The sequence below is a fragment of the Rhinopithecus bieti genome, unplaced genomic scaffold (genome assembly GCF_001698545.2).
Source record: "Rhinopithecus bieti isolate Rb0 unplaced genomic scaffold, ASM169854v2 scaffold_947, whole genome shotgun sequence".
Taxonomy (NCBI): Eukaryota; Metazoa; Chordata; class Mammalia; order Primates; family Cercopithecidae; genus Rhinopithecus; species Rhinopithecus bieti.
The window spans coordinates 4,398,327-4,415,291 of NW_016803664.1; the positions used below are offsets into that span (position 1 = coordinate 4,398,327).

The 16,965-nt window shown below is 51.2% G+C and overlaps 1 protein-coding gene across 7 annotated transcripts in view; it reads left to right on the plus strand.

Annotated features, from left to right (window-relative positions):
• Positions 1-16,965, plus strand: part of HECTD4 (HECT domain E3 ubiquitin protein ligase 4) — a 229,395-nt gene that overhangs the window by 204,192 nt on the left and 8,238 nt on the right. For 5 of the 7 annotated variants that reach the window (XM_017847150.1, XM_017847117.1, XM_017847134.1 and 2 more), the window contains exons 63-70: positions 3,022-3,245; positions 3,337-3,488; positions 5,875-5,981; positions 6,720-6,843; positions 12,072-12,262; positions 13,681-13,827; positions 14,496-14,615; positions 15,302-15,457. In XM_017847150.1, coding sequence (XP_017702639.1) covers positions 3,022-3,245; positions 3,337-3,488; positions 5,875-5,981; positions 6,720-6,843; positions 12,072-12,262; positions 13,681-13,827; positions 14,496-14,615; positions 15,302-15,457 — 1,221 coding nt within the window. Of the gene's footprint in view, positions 1-3,021; positions 3,246-3,336; positions 3,489-5,874; positions 5,982-6,719; positions 6,844-12,071; positions 12,263-13,593; positions 13,828-14,495; positions 14,616-15,301; positions 15,458-16,965 lie in introns of those variants that run through there. The other 2 variants (XM_017847127.1, XM_017847162.1) reach the window with 2 other exon arrangements.

The following is a 16,965-nucleotide window of genomic DNA, read 5'->3' on the forward strand; positions in this document are numbered from 1 at the left end:
ATGTTGCCCAGGCTGGTCTCAAACTCCTAGACTCAAGCAGTCCTCCAGCCTCGGCCTCCCAAAGTGCTAGGACTATAGGCGTGAGCCATCACACCGGCCTTAATCTAATTCTTTAATATTTGAAATTTTGTCATAGAGTTGCTGTGTTGTTTTGTGTTTTTGAAGTACAAAATTGTAAATTTTTTTTTTTTTTTAAGACAGAGTCTCACTCTGTCACCCAGGCTGGAGTGCAGTGGTGCAGTCTCAGCTCACTGAAATTTCCACCTCCCAGGTTCAAGCAATTCTCCCTGCCTCAGCCTCCCCGGTAGCTGGGATTACAGGCATACCACCATACCCAGTTAATTTTTGTATATTAAAATTTTTTGTAATTTTGTATTTTAGTAGAGGCGGGGTTTCACCATGTTGGCCAGGCCAGTCTCAAACTCCTGACCTCAGGTGATCCGCCCACCTCAGCCTCCCAAAGTGCTGGGGTTACAGGTGTGAACCACTGCACCCAGCCAAAAAATGTAATTTGAGTAGAGGTTTTGTTGTTTAAAATTATTACCCCAGGCCCGGCAAAGTGGCTCATGCCTGTAATCCCAGCACTTTGGAAAGCCGAGGCAGATGGATTGCTTGAGCCCAGGAGTTTGAGACCAGCCTGGGCAGCATAGTGAGACCTCGTCTCTACAAAACATAAAATAAGCTGGGCATGGTGGCGCATGCCTGTAGTCCCAGCTACTCAGGAGGCTAAGCTGGGAAGATCACTTGAGCCCAGGAGTTGGAGGCTGCAGTGAGCTGATATCACACCACTGCAGTCCAACCTGGGTGACCCCATCTTTAAAAAAAAAAAAAAAAAAAACTTGCTTACCCTAATCATGAAATCTGGAAATGTTCCCTCAGAGGTAGGATCAGGGTGAGGTAAGTGAGATCTTGGGGACACAATTTAATGGGGCTCCAGAAAACTCAGTCAGTAAGATAAATAATATTCTAGTACAGTTTTTTTAAAGTCAAAATTAATGTAAAGTATCCATGATCAGCAAAGTGTTAAAATTTTAAATAAAGATAGGATCAGCATTACTGATACTGATTTTTTCTCGAGGCTCTGATATCGGTCCAGCACCCACACTGTAAATATTTTGCTATTATGGAGTTTTACATTTAATTTTTTTTTTTTTTTTTTTTTTTTTTTTTTTCTGAGCCTCTGTCGCCCAGGCTGGAATGCAGTGGTGCTATCTCAGCTCACTGCATCCTCCACCTCTGGGGTTCAAGCAGTTCTCCTACCTCAGCCTCCTGAGTAGCTGGGACTACAGGCACTCACCACCATGCTGGCAAATTTTTGTATTTTTAGTAGAGACGGGTTTTCACCACATTGGCTAGGCTGGACTTGAACTCCTGACCTCAGGTAATCCTGCGGAGGCCTGCCTCAGCCTCCCAAAGTGCTGGGATTACAAGCGTGAGCCACCTTGCCCAATTTTTTTTTTTTTTTTAGCTCACAAGTGCTACTAAATAATTTTGACTGATTAAAATACTACAGTAAAGTATTGTTTATCTTGATGACTGAGGTTTTTGGCATTTCCTTAAATCTTGCCTGGCATTGAGCCTCGGTGGGCTCATCCTGGTCCCGGCCCTGTCCCTTATTGGCATGCGTTTTGTCCCCTCAGCTCTCAGCTGCCCCCAAGGTCGATGTCCGGTCTGCTTAACAGGAAGCCTGAGGTCTTTCTGCCATGATTATCTTTCCCAGTCTCCTCATACTTAGATACTGAATTTTAGTTCTAGTTCCTGGTTCTTTTACAGTCAGACTTTCCACATATGGTACCTGGTCTTTTGGTACTGCATGGATATGCCTCATGGTGCCAGGTACACTCCTCATGTGAGGGTTGTTTTTTTGTTTTGTTTTGTTTTCTGAAACAGAGTCTCACTCTGTCACCCAGGCTGGAATTGCAGTGGTACCATCTCGGCTCACTGCAACCTCCACCTCCTGGTTTCAAGAGATTCTTGTGTCTCAGCCTCCTGAGTAGCTGAGACAATAGGCACACGCCACCACGCCTGGCTAATTTTTGTATTTTGCTTCACCATGTTGCCCAGGCTGGTCTCAAACTCTGACCTCAAGTGACCCACCTGCCTCAGCCTTCCAAAGTGCTGGGATTGCAGGTGTGAGCTACCGCACCTGGCCTCATGTGAGGGTTTTCAACTTGTGACTCTGCTGAGTCAGCTTAAGGCTCAGCCTCTCTCTTCCCCACACCTGCCCCTCCCACCCTCAGCCCAGATGTGCTGGAGTTGCCACAGCTGGGCCTGGCCTAGGCCAGACTCCCCAGGAGATGGAGCAGGCCAGAGGGAGTGAGGGGCCTGGGTTGCCAGGAGAAGGGAGTGATTCCTGAGAGCATGCAGATGGGTTCATGACTGGCCCTTTGGAAAGGCGAGAGCACCTTCTGAAGTGCTTGTTTGGGAACAAAAAAATATTTTTTCAGTGCTCATAGACAGTTTTCTTGTATCTCAGAAAACTTTCTTTTTCACCTGTTCATTGCACCAATTTTGAAGAATATTTCCTAAGAATGCGATCACCTGTTTAACAAGTTGTACTTCCAACTAAAAATACTTGCTAACTATCTATCCTCTGGGATTATTCTAGACTAAACTGCTATGATAAATAGCCCCAGGAGGACAATGACTCAAGTTCAGTGGAAGTTAATTCCCTGCAGATGTAAGAGTCAGGGTGAGCACTGAAGTGTGCCCACCCTCGGGGAGGGGCCTGTCATCCCCGAGCAGCCAGGTAGGGGCCAAGTGCAGAGGACAGCAGCCTGGCCCCCATGTGGCTCACATCCCACAATGACCACGGTTGCAGGGCCTCACCTTACGGCAAGGAAGGCTGGGCATGTGCTGGGCTGTGCCCAGAGAGGGAACCAGGCTTTGGTGGGCAGCTCGCCCTTCCTCTGATGTCCATCTACTGCCCCTTTCAAACAGTGTTTGCAAACAGAATGCTCTCAGGGCTTGTCCTGATGTATGTTCACGGCAGAATTGTTTTGCCCCCTCTCCATCCAACAGGGGAGAAGCTGGTGCCCGGGGCCAGAGAGGTTCTGACGGAGATATTTAAGAGCTGTGCCCATTCAGAGCAGACGCTGAGCCTGACACCAGCAAAGCCCATCAGAGTCTCTGACATTTATCTTAGCAAAGAGCAGATCAACTCCCAGACCCCAGGCAACCTCCTCCACCTTTTCTTCACCAATGTCCGGCCTCCAAAAAAGGTGCTGGAAGATCAGCTCACCCAGGTAGCTGCCCGTCCCCACCATACCCAGGCTGGGCCTCGGGTGCCCCACAGGACGAAACTCAGAGTCTCCCTGCCACCTCTGTGCTCCACAGATCCTGAGGAAGTATGGCGTGCCAAAGCCCAAGTTTGACAAGAGCAAGTACAGCAAGGCCGGGAAGGAGCAGCACCCCGTGAAGGTGGTGAGCACCAAGCGGCCCATCACCAAGCCGCCCACCAAGGACAAGGCCGTGCTCAACAGCGTCAGGTGTGTGCCCCAAGGAGCCTGGGCAGCCTGGCCTGTGGGCAGATGTGGGGGCAGCCTCTGTGCAGGAGCCTGGGGGGCCGCAACTCCTCTGGAGGAGCCTGGTGTCAGGCTTTGTCGCCCAGGCTGGAGTACAGCGGCCCGATCACAACTCACTGCAGCCAGGCTCAAGCGATCCTCCCACCTCAGCCTCCTGAGTATCTGGGACTACAGGCATATGACACCTCACCTGACTAATTTTTTAAATTTTTCTGTAGAGATGGGGTTTCACCATGTTGGCCAGGCTGGTCTCGAACTCCTGGGCTCAAGCGATCGGCCTGCACTGGCCTCCTAAAGTTCCGAGGTTACAGGCAGGAGCCACTGCGCCCGGTGGGTGTCTGGACCCTTTCTGCTGAGCTCTTTCCTGAGTCCTCAGCTCCATCAGGTGAACACTGGAGTTTCATTTTATCCACAGGTGTGGTCAAATCCTGACCATGCAGGCTGGAAAGCTGACCCATCTAAATGAAGACAACATCTAAAATGTTGTATTTTTTTTTTTTATTGTTGTTGTTGTTTATTATACTTTAAGTTTTAGGGTACATGTGCACAACATGCAGGTTTGTTACATACATGTGCCATGTTGGTGTGCTGCACCCATTAACTCATCATTTACATTAGGTATATCTCCTAATGCTATCCCTCCCCCCTGTAAATTTTTTTTAATCCTTCTTTTAGCCACACAAATAATGCATAGTTATTGTAGGAAGATAAGAAAATGCATAACGCCTTAAGCCCAGGACTTCAAGACCAACATGGCAAAATTCCATCTCTACAAAACAATATAAAAATTAGCTGACTGTGGTGGCATGCACCTGTGGTCCCAGCTACTCAAGAAGCTACTCAAGAAGCTGAGGCAGGAGGATGGCTTGAGCCCCAGAGGTCGAGGCTGCAGTGAGCCATAATCACACCACTGCACTCCTGTCCAGCCTGGGTGACAGAGTGAGACCCTGTCTCAAAAAAAAAAAAAAAGAAAAGAAAATGCATAGTGCCTATTGGAAAAAATCAAATTGCCCCATGCATAGCAACTACTTTTAAGTACATGACCTTTGATTTATGCCTCTATATTATTTTCTTAAGTTTTGAATGACTAAAATAGTACAAAATTCAAAAGCATGTGCAGTGAAAAGCCACTCTTCCTCCGACCATTCTTAAGCCTTGAAGTTCCCCTCCCTGAGCCTGCAAGGTTACTTCTGTAGCCTTTCAGAAGAACCCTTTCTATAAATACAGAAGCAATTCTATACATATGCCCAGTGTTGGGTACCATACACAATGTCCACACCTTGCCATTTTTATTTTTTTATTTATTTTTTATTTTTTGAGACGGAGTCTCGCTCTGTCACCCAGGCTGGAGTGCAGTGACGTGATCTCAGCTCACTGCAAGCTCTGCCTCCCGGGTTCACGCCATTCTCCTGCCTCAGCCTCCCGAGTAGCTGGGACTACAGGCACCCGCCACCACACCCAGCTAATTTTTTGTATTTTTGGTAGAGACGGGGTTTCACCGTGTTAGCCAGGATGGTCTCAATCTCTTGACCTCGTGATCCGCCCGCCTCGGCCTCCCAAAGTGCTGGGATTACAGGTGTGAGCCACCGCGCCCGGCTGCCATTTTTATTTAATACTAATTTTGGAAATCATTTCAGACCAGTACAAAAAGAATTCCCCATTCCTTTTTTAAAAAATAGCTACATAGCATTCCATGTGTGGATATGCATATAAATTTAATAGAATATTCTTTAGACACGGGTCTATGACTCTCGAGTACACAGAGATGAAACCTTGATAGCAAAATATTACCTAGGCAGAATCGCTAGAGGAATTGTTTAACCAGAAAAATAAAGATTTTTAAAAGTTAATTCGTTATGTAGAAATGGTGTTTTTCAATCAGCACTGTCCCATAGTGCTTTCTGTGCTGGTAGAAATCAGTGCTGTGTCTATATCTGTGCTGTTGGGTACAGCAGCCCCTAAGCCACAACTGGCTATGGGGCATTTGCAGTGTGGCAAGGGTGAACAAGAACTGAATTTGTGATCATATTTCATTTTAATTAACTTTAGGTAGCTACATCTGGCTAGCAGCTACCTTATAGAACAAGGTAGCTCTAAAATATGTAGAAAGAGGGTCTGAAAAGAGTCTCTACAAGATTTTTCACATTTTAAGGCACGGATTTGTCCTTGTAATTTGCTCAGTAAACTTTTCTCACTCAGAGCAAAGGCGGTCTTGAACCCAGCCCTGTCTGAGCCCTAAGCCCTAAGTTGGAGGAGGGGGCAGGAATGAATGACTGTACGAGGCTGTGTATTTCCTATCGGGAGGAGGTGTGAACATGCATTAGTCTAATTCCAGTGCTTTGGTCTACAGCAGGACTGCCTTAAGTGAGAAGAAGCCAACTGTGAAGCCAAAGTCACCAGAAAAGAGCAAACCAGATGAAAAGGACCCAGAAAAGTCCCCTACCAAAAAACAAGAAGGTGAATGAGCAGATGGGGCCTGGAGTGGGCTGGGACCTGCTTCCATCCTGGAGACTGGGCAGCCCCTCCGGAGCAGGCCTCTGCTTTTCCCGACTGGCCACTCTGCTCCTGAGATGGCCTCTGCTCTGGGCTCTGGGTTCCCTGGGGTATCAGGCAGGGCAGCATTTCCAGAGATTCTGGGAAATATTCCTGGCCAGGGATCGCCCCTCGATGCCATCTTTGATGATCGTGAACTTGAGGAGGTAAAATAGCAGTTCCAGAAACACCACACGCCCAGGATGAAGAATAGATGATTGTGACCAAAAAGTGAAAATTGGGAAATCTGCATGGACACTTTCTTCTAGAAGGCACTGGCATAAGCTAGCAGCCCGTGCTGGGGCAGTAGAACGCAGGCCTCCAGAAAGGCCCAGGCAGCATTGGAGAAAGCTGTTCTTGTTGTCTGGAAAATTGCTTTGTCAGTCGGGGATGTTTTAGAGATTCATAGAAAGAGGGGACGTGGGAAACTGCAGCCTGTTGAGGGAGACAGAGCCCTTGGGGGCCTGGGCACATGAGGGCTTATGAGTGTCCTGTGTGCAGTGGGTTGTGATGGCAAATGACAATTCCCAGAGTTAAGGGAGGGAGAGGGGAATTAGGTGGGTTGTGCCTTAAGGGAGAGGCTGTGGCGAGAGCAGAGCACATTGGCAGCGTGCAACGTGCTCAGGTCTCACCAGATTCCTCACACTGGACCCTTTCCACCAGTCCCTGAGGAAAAATACCTGACGCTGGAAGGATTTCACAAATTTGTTATTGACCGAGCCAAGCAAGACATCCGCAGTGTCTGGAGGGCGATCTTGTCCTGTGGTTATGATCTTCATTTTGAGAGGTAAGAGGGTTACCCCTCAACTCAGTTGGCATCTTGCATAGAAATTGTTTTCAGCCAAGAGCATAATTTCTGAGGAGCTGGTCCATCTCCCCTGTTGATAATGCTTTCTGAGTTATTTCATGATTTCTGAATTTTTCCCTAAGTGCTAAATAGGTTTTCTAACCCATTTGTAAACAAACCTGTTCTTTTTCTCCACACTCCTGACTTGGAGGCTGTGCTGCTCAGCTTGGGCTGCTGTGACAGGACACCACACACTGGGTGGCTTAAACAACAGAAACTTGTTCTCTCTCAGTTCTGGAGTCTGGAAGGCCCAGATCAAGGTGTCAGCAGTGCTGGTTTCTCCTGGGGCCACTCTTCTTGGCTCCCAGACTGCCACCTTCTCAAGGTCCCCACATGAAGTCTTCCCTCAGTACCTATCTGTGTTCTAATCTCCTCTTCTTACAAGGACCCCAGTCCTGTTGGATTAGGAGCCCACTCTGATGACCTCAAGCACCTCTTTAAAGGCTCTGTCTCCAAATACAGTCACACTGGGAATTAGGGCTTCAACATATGTATCTGTTCGGGGACTGGGAGGACACAGTTCAGTCCCATAACAGACAATTTCTTACCCAAAGAACCTTGTCCTCAGAGTCATACTTTGCCTCGAGTCCCCATTGCCCTCACTCCTTCCCAGGCAGGGGCACAGCTAGGCCACAGCTCTCCAGGGACTAAATATAGTTTCCCCTTTCTAGCTATAAGTGAATCCCAGGCACTCCAGAAATCACCCTGACCTGCCCTCCCTCTGGCTCACACACGTGTGCACATACACACACACACACACCCCTACTCAGCCTTGTCCACAGCAAGTACACCCGGCATCAGTCAATGAAAATGGCTACCAGGCCAGGCGCGGTGCCTCACACCTGTAATCCCAGCACTCTGGGAAGCACGAGGTCAGGAGCTTGAGACCAGCCTGGCCAATATGGTGAAACCCCGTCTCTACTAAAAATACAAAAATTAGCCGGGCAGGGGGTACATGCCTGTAGTCCCAGCTACTCAGGAGGCTGAGGCAGGACGATCGCTTGAACCCAGGAGGCGGAGGTTGCAGTGAGCCAAGATCGCACCCCTGTACTCCAGCCTGGGTGACAGAGTGAGACTCCATCTCAAAAAAAGAAAAAGAAAATGGCTACCAAGGCCGAGTGCGGTGGCTCATGCCTGTAATCCCAGCACTTTGGGAGGCCAAGGCGGGTGGATCACCTGAGGTCAGGAATTCAAGACCAACCTGGCCAACATGATGAAACCCCGTCTCTACTAAAAATACAAAAATTAGCCGGGTGCGGTGGCAGGTGCTTGTAATCCCAGCTACTCAGGAGACTGAGGCAGGAGAATCGCTTGAACCCAGGAGGCAAAGGGTTACAGTGAGCCAAGACTGCACCATTGCACTCCGGCCTGGGCAACAAGAGCCAAACTCTGTCTAAAAAAAAAAAAAAAAAAGGCCAGACAAGGTGGCTCACACCTGTAATCCCAGCACTTTGGGAGACCAAGGTGGGCAGATCACCTGAGGTCAGGAGTTCAAGACCAACCTGACCAACATGGTGAAACCCGGTCTCTACTAAAAATACAAAAATTAGCTGGGTGTGATGGTGAGTGCCTGTAATCCCAGCTACTTGAGAGGCTGAGGCAGGAGAATCACTTGAACCTGAGAAGCGGAGGTTGCAGTGAGCTGAGATTGCGCTATTGCACTCCAGCCTGGGCAACAAGAGCAAAACTCCATCTCAAAAAAAGAAAAAGAAAACGAAAATGGCTACCAAAACATGCTTTTTTAAAAAAATCCATTTTCAGAATTAAGAAATGCTTTACTGGCCGGGCGCGGTGGCTCAAGCCTGTAGTCCCAGCACTTTGGGAGGCCGAGATGGGCGGATCACGAGGTCAGGAGATCGAGACCATCCTGGCTAACATGGTGAAACCCCATCTCTACTAAAAAAAGTACAAAAAACTAGCTGGGCGAGGTGGTGGGCGCCTGTAGTCCCAGCTACTCGGGAGGCTGAGGCAGGAGAATGGCGTGAACCCGGGAGGCGGACCTTGCAGTGAGCTGAGATCCGGCCACTGCCCTCCAGCCTGGGTCGCAGAGCGAGACTCCGTCTCAAAAAAAAAAAAAGAAATGCTTTACTGCTTGCTGCCAGCCTTTTGTACCATCATTGAAGGCTCAGAGTCAGTCCCTGAATGGATCTTGCATTATGGTGGCAGAGACAAGTTTTCTGAACTTGTTTTAGAAATCAGAAACTGGGCTGGGCGCAGTGGCTTACACCTGTAATCCCAGCACTTTGGGAGGCTGAGGCAGGCGGATCACGAGGTCAGGAGTTTGAGACCCGCCTGGCCAATATGGTGAAACCCCTCTCTACTAAAATACAAAATCAGCTGGACGTGGTGATGTGCACTTGTAATCCCAGCTACTTGGGGGGGCTGAGGAGGGAAGATCACTTGAGCCCAGGAGGCCAAGGCTTCAGTGAGCTGAGATCCTGCCACTGCACTCCAGCCTGGGTGACAGAGTGAGACCCTGTCTCAAAAAAACAAAAAAATACCCAATAAAAGGCCACATTCACAGGGGCCCTCTGGGGCGGTGATGATGCCCTGACACATCCTTCCTGCCTCACCATGGACTTTTCTAAGGGAAGCCAAAGGCTTCTGCTTGGATCATTCAGCCTAGAGAGCCTCTTTCAGAAGGGGGGTCCCCCTTCTGAAAGAGGCTTAGGTCTGTCTTTGAGCACTCTTTGGATTGGACAGAGGTGGCCTGTAGGAAGGAGACACCTGATACCGCCCCCTTCCCCCGGTCCCCAGGGTCATGTTCCCAATATGACAGGTGGCCCACTCAAGGTGCTACAGGCTCTGGAATTAGAGGCTGTGCCAGGCATCTGCCTGCCTGCCTGCCTGCCTTTCTTGGGTTAATAGCCCAATATTATGGAATAAGGACATGCACCCTTTCTGAAAACCTCACACAGTGTCTACCCACCCAGGTCATGTCCGGAATTCGGTGCCCACAGCATGGCTCTGTGATGCTTCAGTGAATATTTCACCCAACATTTTTCTGGAAGTACATTTTTTCAGTCCCCTGAAGTGGGATCAGACAAGATATACTGCTCTGCAGTCTGCTTTTTTTCTTTTGAGATAGGGTCTGACTCTGTCACCCAGGCTGAAGTGCAGTGGCACGGTCACAGCTCACTGCAGCCTCAACCTCCTGGGTTCAGGTGATCCTCCCACCTCAGCTTCTCCAGTAGCTGGGACTGCAGGCACATGCCACTATGACCAGCTAATTTTTGTGGGGGGTTTTTTGTAGAGATGGAGTTTTACTGTTGCTCAGGCTGGTCTCAAATTCCTGGCCTCAAGCAATCTGCCTGCCTCAGCGTCCCAAAGTGCTGGGATTACAGGCATGAGCCACCTCGACTGGCCTGCAATCTGCTGTTTAAAAATTTGTCCACATCATCCCATATTATTCCACTTGATCATTTTCCTGGCTTCCTAGCTTTGCGTTGTTAGGTGCAGTGTAATTCAGCTAATCCCCTATCGATAGACAGTTGGGTTATGTCTGACATTGCTGCAGTAACACAGCCCTGCAGCAGTGCCCTCAGAAGCACACTGTGGCCCATCTGTTGTAAGAGCTCCACAGGTGAATTCTGGAATGGGCTTGCTGGGAAAAGAGTAATGACATCAGTGACACCAGCAGCTGACAATTATTGTGCATTTGGAACGTGCTGGGCACTGCCGTGTGCTTCACAGGCATCCTGTCACTGAATTCTTGTGACTGGCCAGGCGCAGTGGCTCACTCCTGTAACCCTAGCACTTTGGGAGCTGAGGCAGGAGGATGGCTTGAGCCCAGAATTTCAGAAACAGCCTGAGCAACACAATGAGACCCCATCTCTACAAAAAAATGTAAAAATCAACCAGGCGCATTGGCTCACGCCTGTAATCCCAGCACTTTGGGAGGCCAAAGTGGGCGGATCACAAGGTCAGGAGATCGAGACCATCCTGGCTAACACGGTGAAACCCCGTCTCTACTAAAAATACAAAAAATTAGCCAGGCGTGTCAGCGTGTGCCTGTAGTCCCAGCTAGTTGGGAGACTGAGGCAGGAGAATGGCGTGAACCCGGGAGGCAGAGCTTGCAGTGAGCTGAGATCGGGCCACTGCACTCTAGCCTGGGTGACAGAGCAAGACTCCATCTCAAAAAAAATAAATAAAAATAAAAAAATAAAAATTTTAATTTTAGGCCGGGCGCAGTGGCTCAAGCCATGTACTCCCATGCACTTTTGGGAGGCCGGAGAACGGCGGTCCAAGGTCAGGAGATCGAGACATCCTGGACTAACCACGGTGAAACCCCGTCTTACTAAAAACTACAAAAAAACTAGCTGGGCGGAAGGTGCGGCGCCTGTAGTCCAGCGCGTACTCTGGAGCTGAGGCAGGAGAATGGCGTAACCGGGAGGCGGAGCTATGCAGTGAGCTGAGATCGGCACGTGCATCCAGGTGGGAGACAGAGCCAGACTCCGTCTCAAAAAAAAAAAAAAACTAGCCGTTGGCGACGTGGGCGGCCTGTAGTCCAGCTCCGCGGAGGCTGAGACAGGAAGAATGGCGTGAACTGGGAGCGGAGCTTGCAGTGAGCTGAGGATCCGGCCCAGCACTCCAGCCTGGGTGGACGAGCGAGACTCCGTCTCAAAATAAATAAAATAAAATAAAAAATAAAATAAAATAAAATTTTAAAATTAGGCAGGAGTAGTGGCTTGCACTTGTGGTCCCAGCTACTGGAGAGGCTGAGTAGTGGGAGGATTGCTTGAGTCCAGGAGTTCAAGGCTGCAGTGAGCTATGATCACCACACTGTGCTCCAGCCCAGGCAACAGAGCAAGACTTTGCCTCTAAGGAGAAGAAAGTTTTGTGACACACTGCAGGCTGATGCTATTATGAGCTCCTCCTTCACCCTCACACGCTGCTGCCAACTCTTGGGAGTGAGGCACGGGTGGGTGCCTGGTGCCACCTCCCAGAATGCTGCAGCGTTCCCACTCCCGCCAGCATGCTTGGCTTGCTTCTTTTGAAAGAACTTTCCCCATGAGGAGCTGTACAGGCACCAAGAAACAACCTGGAAGGCGAGGCTGTCTTCTCAATGTGCTCCAGGAGCTGAGGACAAGACTCTGTAAGAGAAATTCAACCGTCATCCCAGTGCACCCCACCTCACTTTGCCCTTCTCTCGCTGTCCCCACCCCCAGGTGCGCCTGCATTGATGTCCGACACGCACAGAAGGCCTCAAGAAAGTGGACCCTGGAGATGGACGTGGCGCTCGTGCAGTACATCAACCAGCTGTGCCGCCACCTTGCCATCACACCCGCACGGCTCCATCCCCACGAGGTGTACCTGGACCCTGCGGATGCTGCTGACCCCAGAGTGGCCTGTCTCCTGAGTATGTGGCCCTGGGCCTGTCCCCTCCCCTGCTGCCTGATGCGGGCATGCCCCCTGACAAGGGGCGTTTACAAGGGCTGGATTCATTTAGACACCCATCAAACGAACACTTCAGAACATGAACACCTGCTATTCGCCAGGTGCGCAAGGAAGAGGGGGCGGACGAAACAGGGAGAGCAAGCCAGGGGGCCAGGACTGTGGCCTAATTAGTCTGGGGCCTTTTTAAATGCCCATGAAAGCAAAGCCAGGGAGCAGATACAGAAATGCATGGCTGCAGGGGATGCCCAGGCCACTGCCTGGAGGCCCCACTGAGGCCAGGCTGCCATGGGGAGTGAGAAGCATTTATAGTCTGATAGCTTGCAGTAGAGGCATTAGCCTTCATAATGGAGAACACCATGTTTTTATTAAAAGCTAGGATTGCAGGAAGTCCCATTCAGGTGCCCCTGTCTTTCGAAAGAGAGAAAGCTGTTCTCTGGGCCGGGCGCGGTGGCTCATGCCTGTAATCCCAGCACTTTGAGAGGCCAAGGCAGGCAGATTACCTGAGGTCGGGAGTTCAAGACCAGCGTGACCAACATGAAGAAACCCCATCTCTACTAAAAATACAAAATTAGCCGGGCGTGGTGGCACATGCCTGTAATCCCAGCTACTTGGGAGGCTGAGGCAGGAGAATCGCTTGAGCCCAGGAGGCGGAGGTTGCAGTGAGCCAAGATCACGCCATTGCACTCCAGCTTGGGCAACAAGAGCAAAACTCCATCTCCATAAAAAAACTAGGATTGCACACAAAATATAAATTGTTAGTTCCCAGACGTCCCCCCTTTACAAGGTGTTGGCGAGCAGCTCATTACACTCGTACCAGGGGCTGTGCTCAGCCGCTTGCCTCATCAGCAACAGGTGTAGAGCCCTTGCTCTCTCCTGGGTGCCAAGGAGGTAAAGGTGGGCAAGAGGTTGTCCCTGACTTCCGTCTGTGGCAATGTGAAGGGTGAAGAACTGAAGGGCAGTGTGCCAGTAGCACAGTTTACTGGTTTTGATATGACATCGCCATTGGGGGACGCTGGGTGAAATGTACACGGGACTGTTTGTGCCATTTTTGCAACCTCCTATATTATTATTTCAAAATAGTAAGTCAAAAAATAATACAGTGGACAGCCCTGGCATGGCCCTGAAGGTAGATGAGGGGGCCTTGGACTCCTTAAGAGCCAGCACCTCCATCTGGCCAGCCAGGGCCTCGCCCTTTGTGTCTGCTTGGCATAGGCACAGGCACATCAGGGGCCACTCGCTCACTGACAGCGTCTCCAGGGTCCTAGGTAAAAAATCCACCAATCCTGTTCCCAGTGATAGGGACCCCCTGTGTTGCCTGTGAGTCAGGCATCTCAGCCGATCTGGCCAAGATCTCAGCCTGACTGCTCCTGCGCCCTGCAGACGTGCCCATCGAGAGCCTGCGCCTGCGCTTCGCCTTGCTGCAGTCCCTCAACACCACGCTGGAGACCTTCTTCCTGCCCCTGGTGGAGCTGCGCCAGACACCTATGTACACCCATAGCATCGCCGCCCTGTTGAAGGAGGCCAAAGGTCAGTGCCTGCACCTGCCCTGGCCCTGCAGGAAGAGAGAGGTGACCTGCAAGACGCCAGGACCAGAATCCATGGGCAGGGTCCTTGGGCAGCCCCCCAGGAAGATGCCTTCCCCCCGAAACCTTTCATCTAGCAGGCTGGGCTCCTCTGGAGCAACAGGTCCACCCAAAGGAAGTTACTTTAATTATAAAAGTAACGTATGCTCTGAAAAGTAAAATTATTTTTAAGGTTTTCAAATTAATTAGAAATATATGAAGTTCTGTTTACTATCTGGCCTCCACATCCCTACATCCCAGAGTGACATTGTTAACAGATGAGTATCTATCCTTCCAGACTTTTCTCTTCACATACAAACAGACACGTGTGCACACACAGAGCTTTTTGTCTTTTTTTTAAATTAAAAATAGGTATCATTTTCTACATTCCATTTTGCAACTCTAGTTTCTTTGCATTGTTTCTGGAAATTGGGTGTCTCCTGGGAATGACAAAGGGTAAATGCACTTAGCAGCTGGGTGGATGCGACACACCACCCTCCACAGTCAGGACCCGGCTCTGCTGCCGCCAGGGGGCCTGAGAGTGCCACACCCAGGGACCTGAAGAGAGTCTTGGGGGTCTGGGAAGGAAGGGACAAAGCCTCACCCAAGCCTCTCCCACATTCCTCTCCTTAGGGCTGATCTTCTATGACACGAAGGTGACCGTGATGAATCGAGTGCTGAATGCCACTGTGCAGAGGACAGCGGACCACGCGGCACCTGAGATCACCTTGGACCCACTGGAAATTGTGGGAGGTGAGGTTGGCTGCAGAGGGCAAAAAATGCAAAATGACAGTGCCTAAACACACTAGTGGATTTCTGGAACATAAAAGAAGCTTCTAGAAGAAGGGGGTCCAGGGCTGGTGCGGCAGTTCCTCCTGTCGTTCTGCTGGAACATCCTGGTGTGTGGCTTCCTGCTGGAAGGTCCCTTCAGGAGCTCGGGGAAGGGGCATAGCAGAAGGAGCTTGGCTTCCAGGGGCCCGCCTAGCTGCATGGGGTCAGATGGGGCAGGCTTTGCTCTGATCAGCCATGCGACTGCCAAAAATGGGGATTCCAGCATCAAAGGAAAGGGAGAGAAGGGCATTGGGGAGGCTCCCCAGAGTCTCTGCCACAGCGTATAGACAGACAGAAGGGATACACGCAGAGGAAATGAGAGAGGAATTGGGGGGCGAGGACCTCCCCAAGAGGCAGAGGGAAGCTTCTAGAAGATGAGAAGGATCCAAGCACTGGTGGCCCAGGAGGGCAGGTTCCAGAGTGGGAGCCACGAGTGCTAAGGCACAGAAGGCTCTAAGATGTTCTAAGGGCAGAGAAGGCACAGGGGGCCAGGGAGGGAGCAGGGGTCCAGGCACAGGCACAGGCCTGCTAGGCCCAGGGTCTGTCCTCAGTGGGAGGGCAGAGGGCTGCCACGGGGGGTGCTTTGATCAGCTCATCTCACTTTCCAGGGGAAATCAGAGCTTCTGAAAACTCCTACTTCTGTCAGGCTGCCAGGCAGCTGGCCTCAGTGCCGTCGTCTCAGCTCTGTGTCAAGCTGGCCAGTGGTGGTGACCCCACATATGCCTTCAACATCCGCTTCACTGGGGAGGAGGTCCACGGCACCAGTAAGTTGTGGCCCACCAGGCTTCCCGCTGAAGGAGCTGTGTTTAGTGTCCAGCCTTAGCCCCAGCTGCCCAAGACCTCCATTCCTAAGAGTAAAAGCTGCATCCTCAGCGCCTGTGCTGCAGAAGCCTGGTCTGCACCCAGAGTGGCCTCATACCCATGTCCTCCAGACCGTCCCCCTGTGGAAGCCTCAGCCAGTCCCTCCTGGGCTTGGGGATGGCACCTGTTCTCAGGGCCCTTCTCAGTGCCGGTTGGCCCCCTCCCCGGGAAGGGCCCTGGCTGAGGAGTTGGTAGGCCTGAAAGCTTGTGTGTGCCCCATGAGAGGCAGGGTGTTGGGGAGTCCTTGGTTAAGATGGCACCATCGCACTCCACAGGGATGAGGACTGGCAGCTGAGCAGGTGCTCCCTTGTGACCCTCTATGCTTAGCCCCAGACATTCAGGAAATGTCTCCACTGCAGATGCAGAAGAAACCTAGTTTCTCCACAGCTGGGCACCCTGGAGGGAAAGGCTGTCCGGGCAGGAGGGAGCCCCCACCCAGCTCCTTCTCCCCTTTCCTCTGATCTGCCCCCATGGGAATGCAGCTGCCTCCCAGACAGAGGACCCTGGCATCCTATGGGCAGGCCTCCTAGGCCTCTCTGAGAACAGCTCTGGTTCACTGACAGCCCAGACTCACGCTCAACACCTTATCCTCCCCACAGCAGTGAACCTGCCCAGAGTGCCAGCCCTGGCCCATCCTACACATAGGGAAACTGGGACTCCACAAAGCCAAGTCACTTCCCAAGGTCAGGTAGCCAACTGGGGTTCCAGGGTCCAGGCCCCTGGCCTTCCAGGTGTCGGCAGTCAGGATGCTCCTGCTTCTCCTTGAAGCAGAGGTGAGGGCCAGGCCCAACATCTGCCCCTGCACTGGGCCCCCACACTGGGTTTCCATGTGGCTCTGACCAAGCAGGGTGTGGGCACAGCTGTGCTCAGAGCTCCCTGACCTCAGGGTACCAATAGGGAACACAGGGAAGGCCAGAGGAGGAGATTTGCAAGGAAACCAAAGGCCCATCTTTTGTTGTTGTTGTTGTTGTTGTTGTTGTTTTCCTTTTTGTGGAGAACGGGGTCTCGCTGTATTACCCAGGCAGGTCTCGAACTCCTGGGCTCAAGCTATCCTCCCGCCTCTGCCTCCCTGAGAGCTGGGATTACAGGCGTGAGCCACTGTGCCCGGCCAAAGGCCCATCTTGAATGGCGGCAGGAGAGGATGAGCAGTGACCGTTGCCCTTTGCACATTCACACATGTGTCCATTCACTTACACAGTCATTGGACAGATGCGAGCCCAGGCAGTGGGGGAAGCAGTGCTGAGTGAAACCAGGCAGCCCAGGGGGACAGACATGGACCAAACAAGTCCACAACTCAGGCAGGCTTGCAGCTGTGAGAGGTTGCCTGTGTGGGGACCTGCGGTGATCTCACTGAATCCTCGAATGGCCTTCGGGGAAGGTACGGTCACTCTCCCATTTGACAGACAGGTGA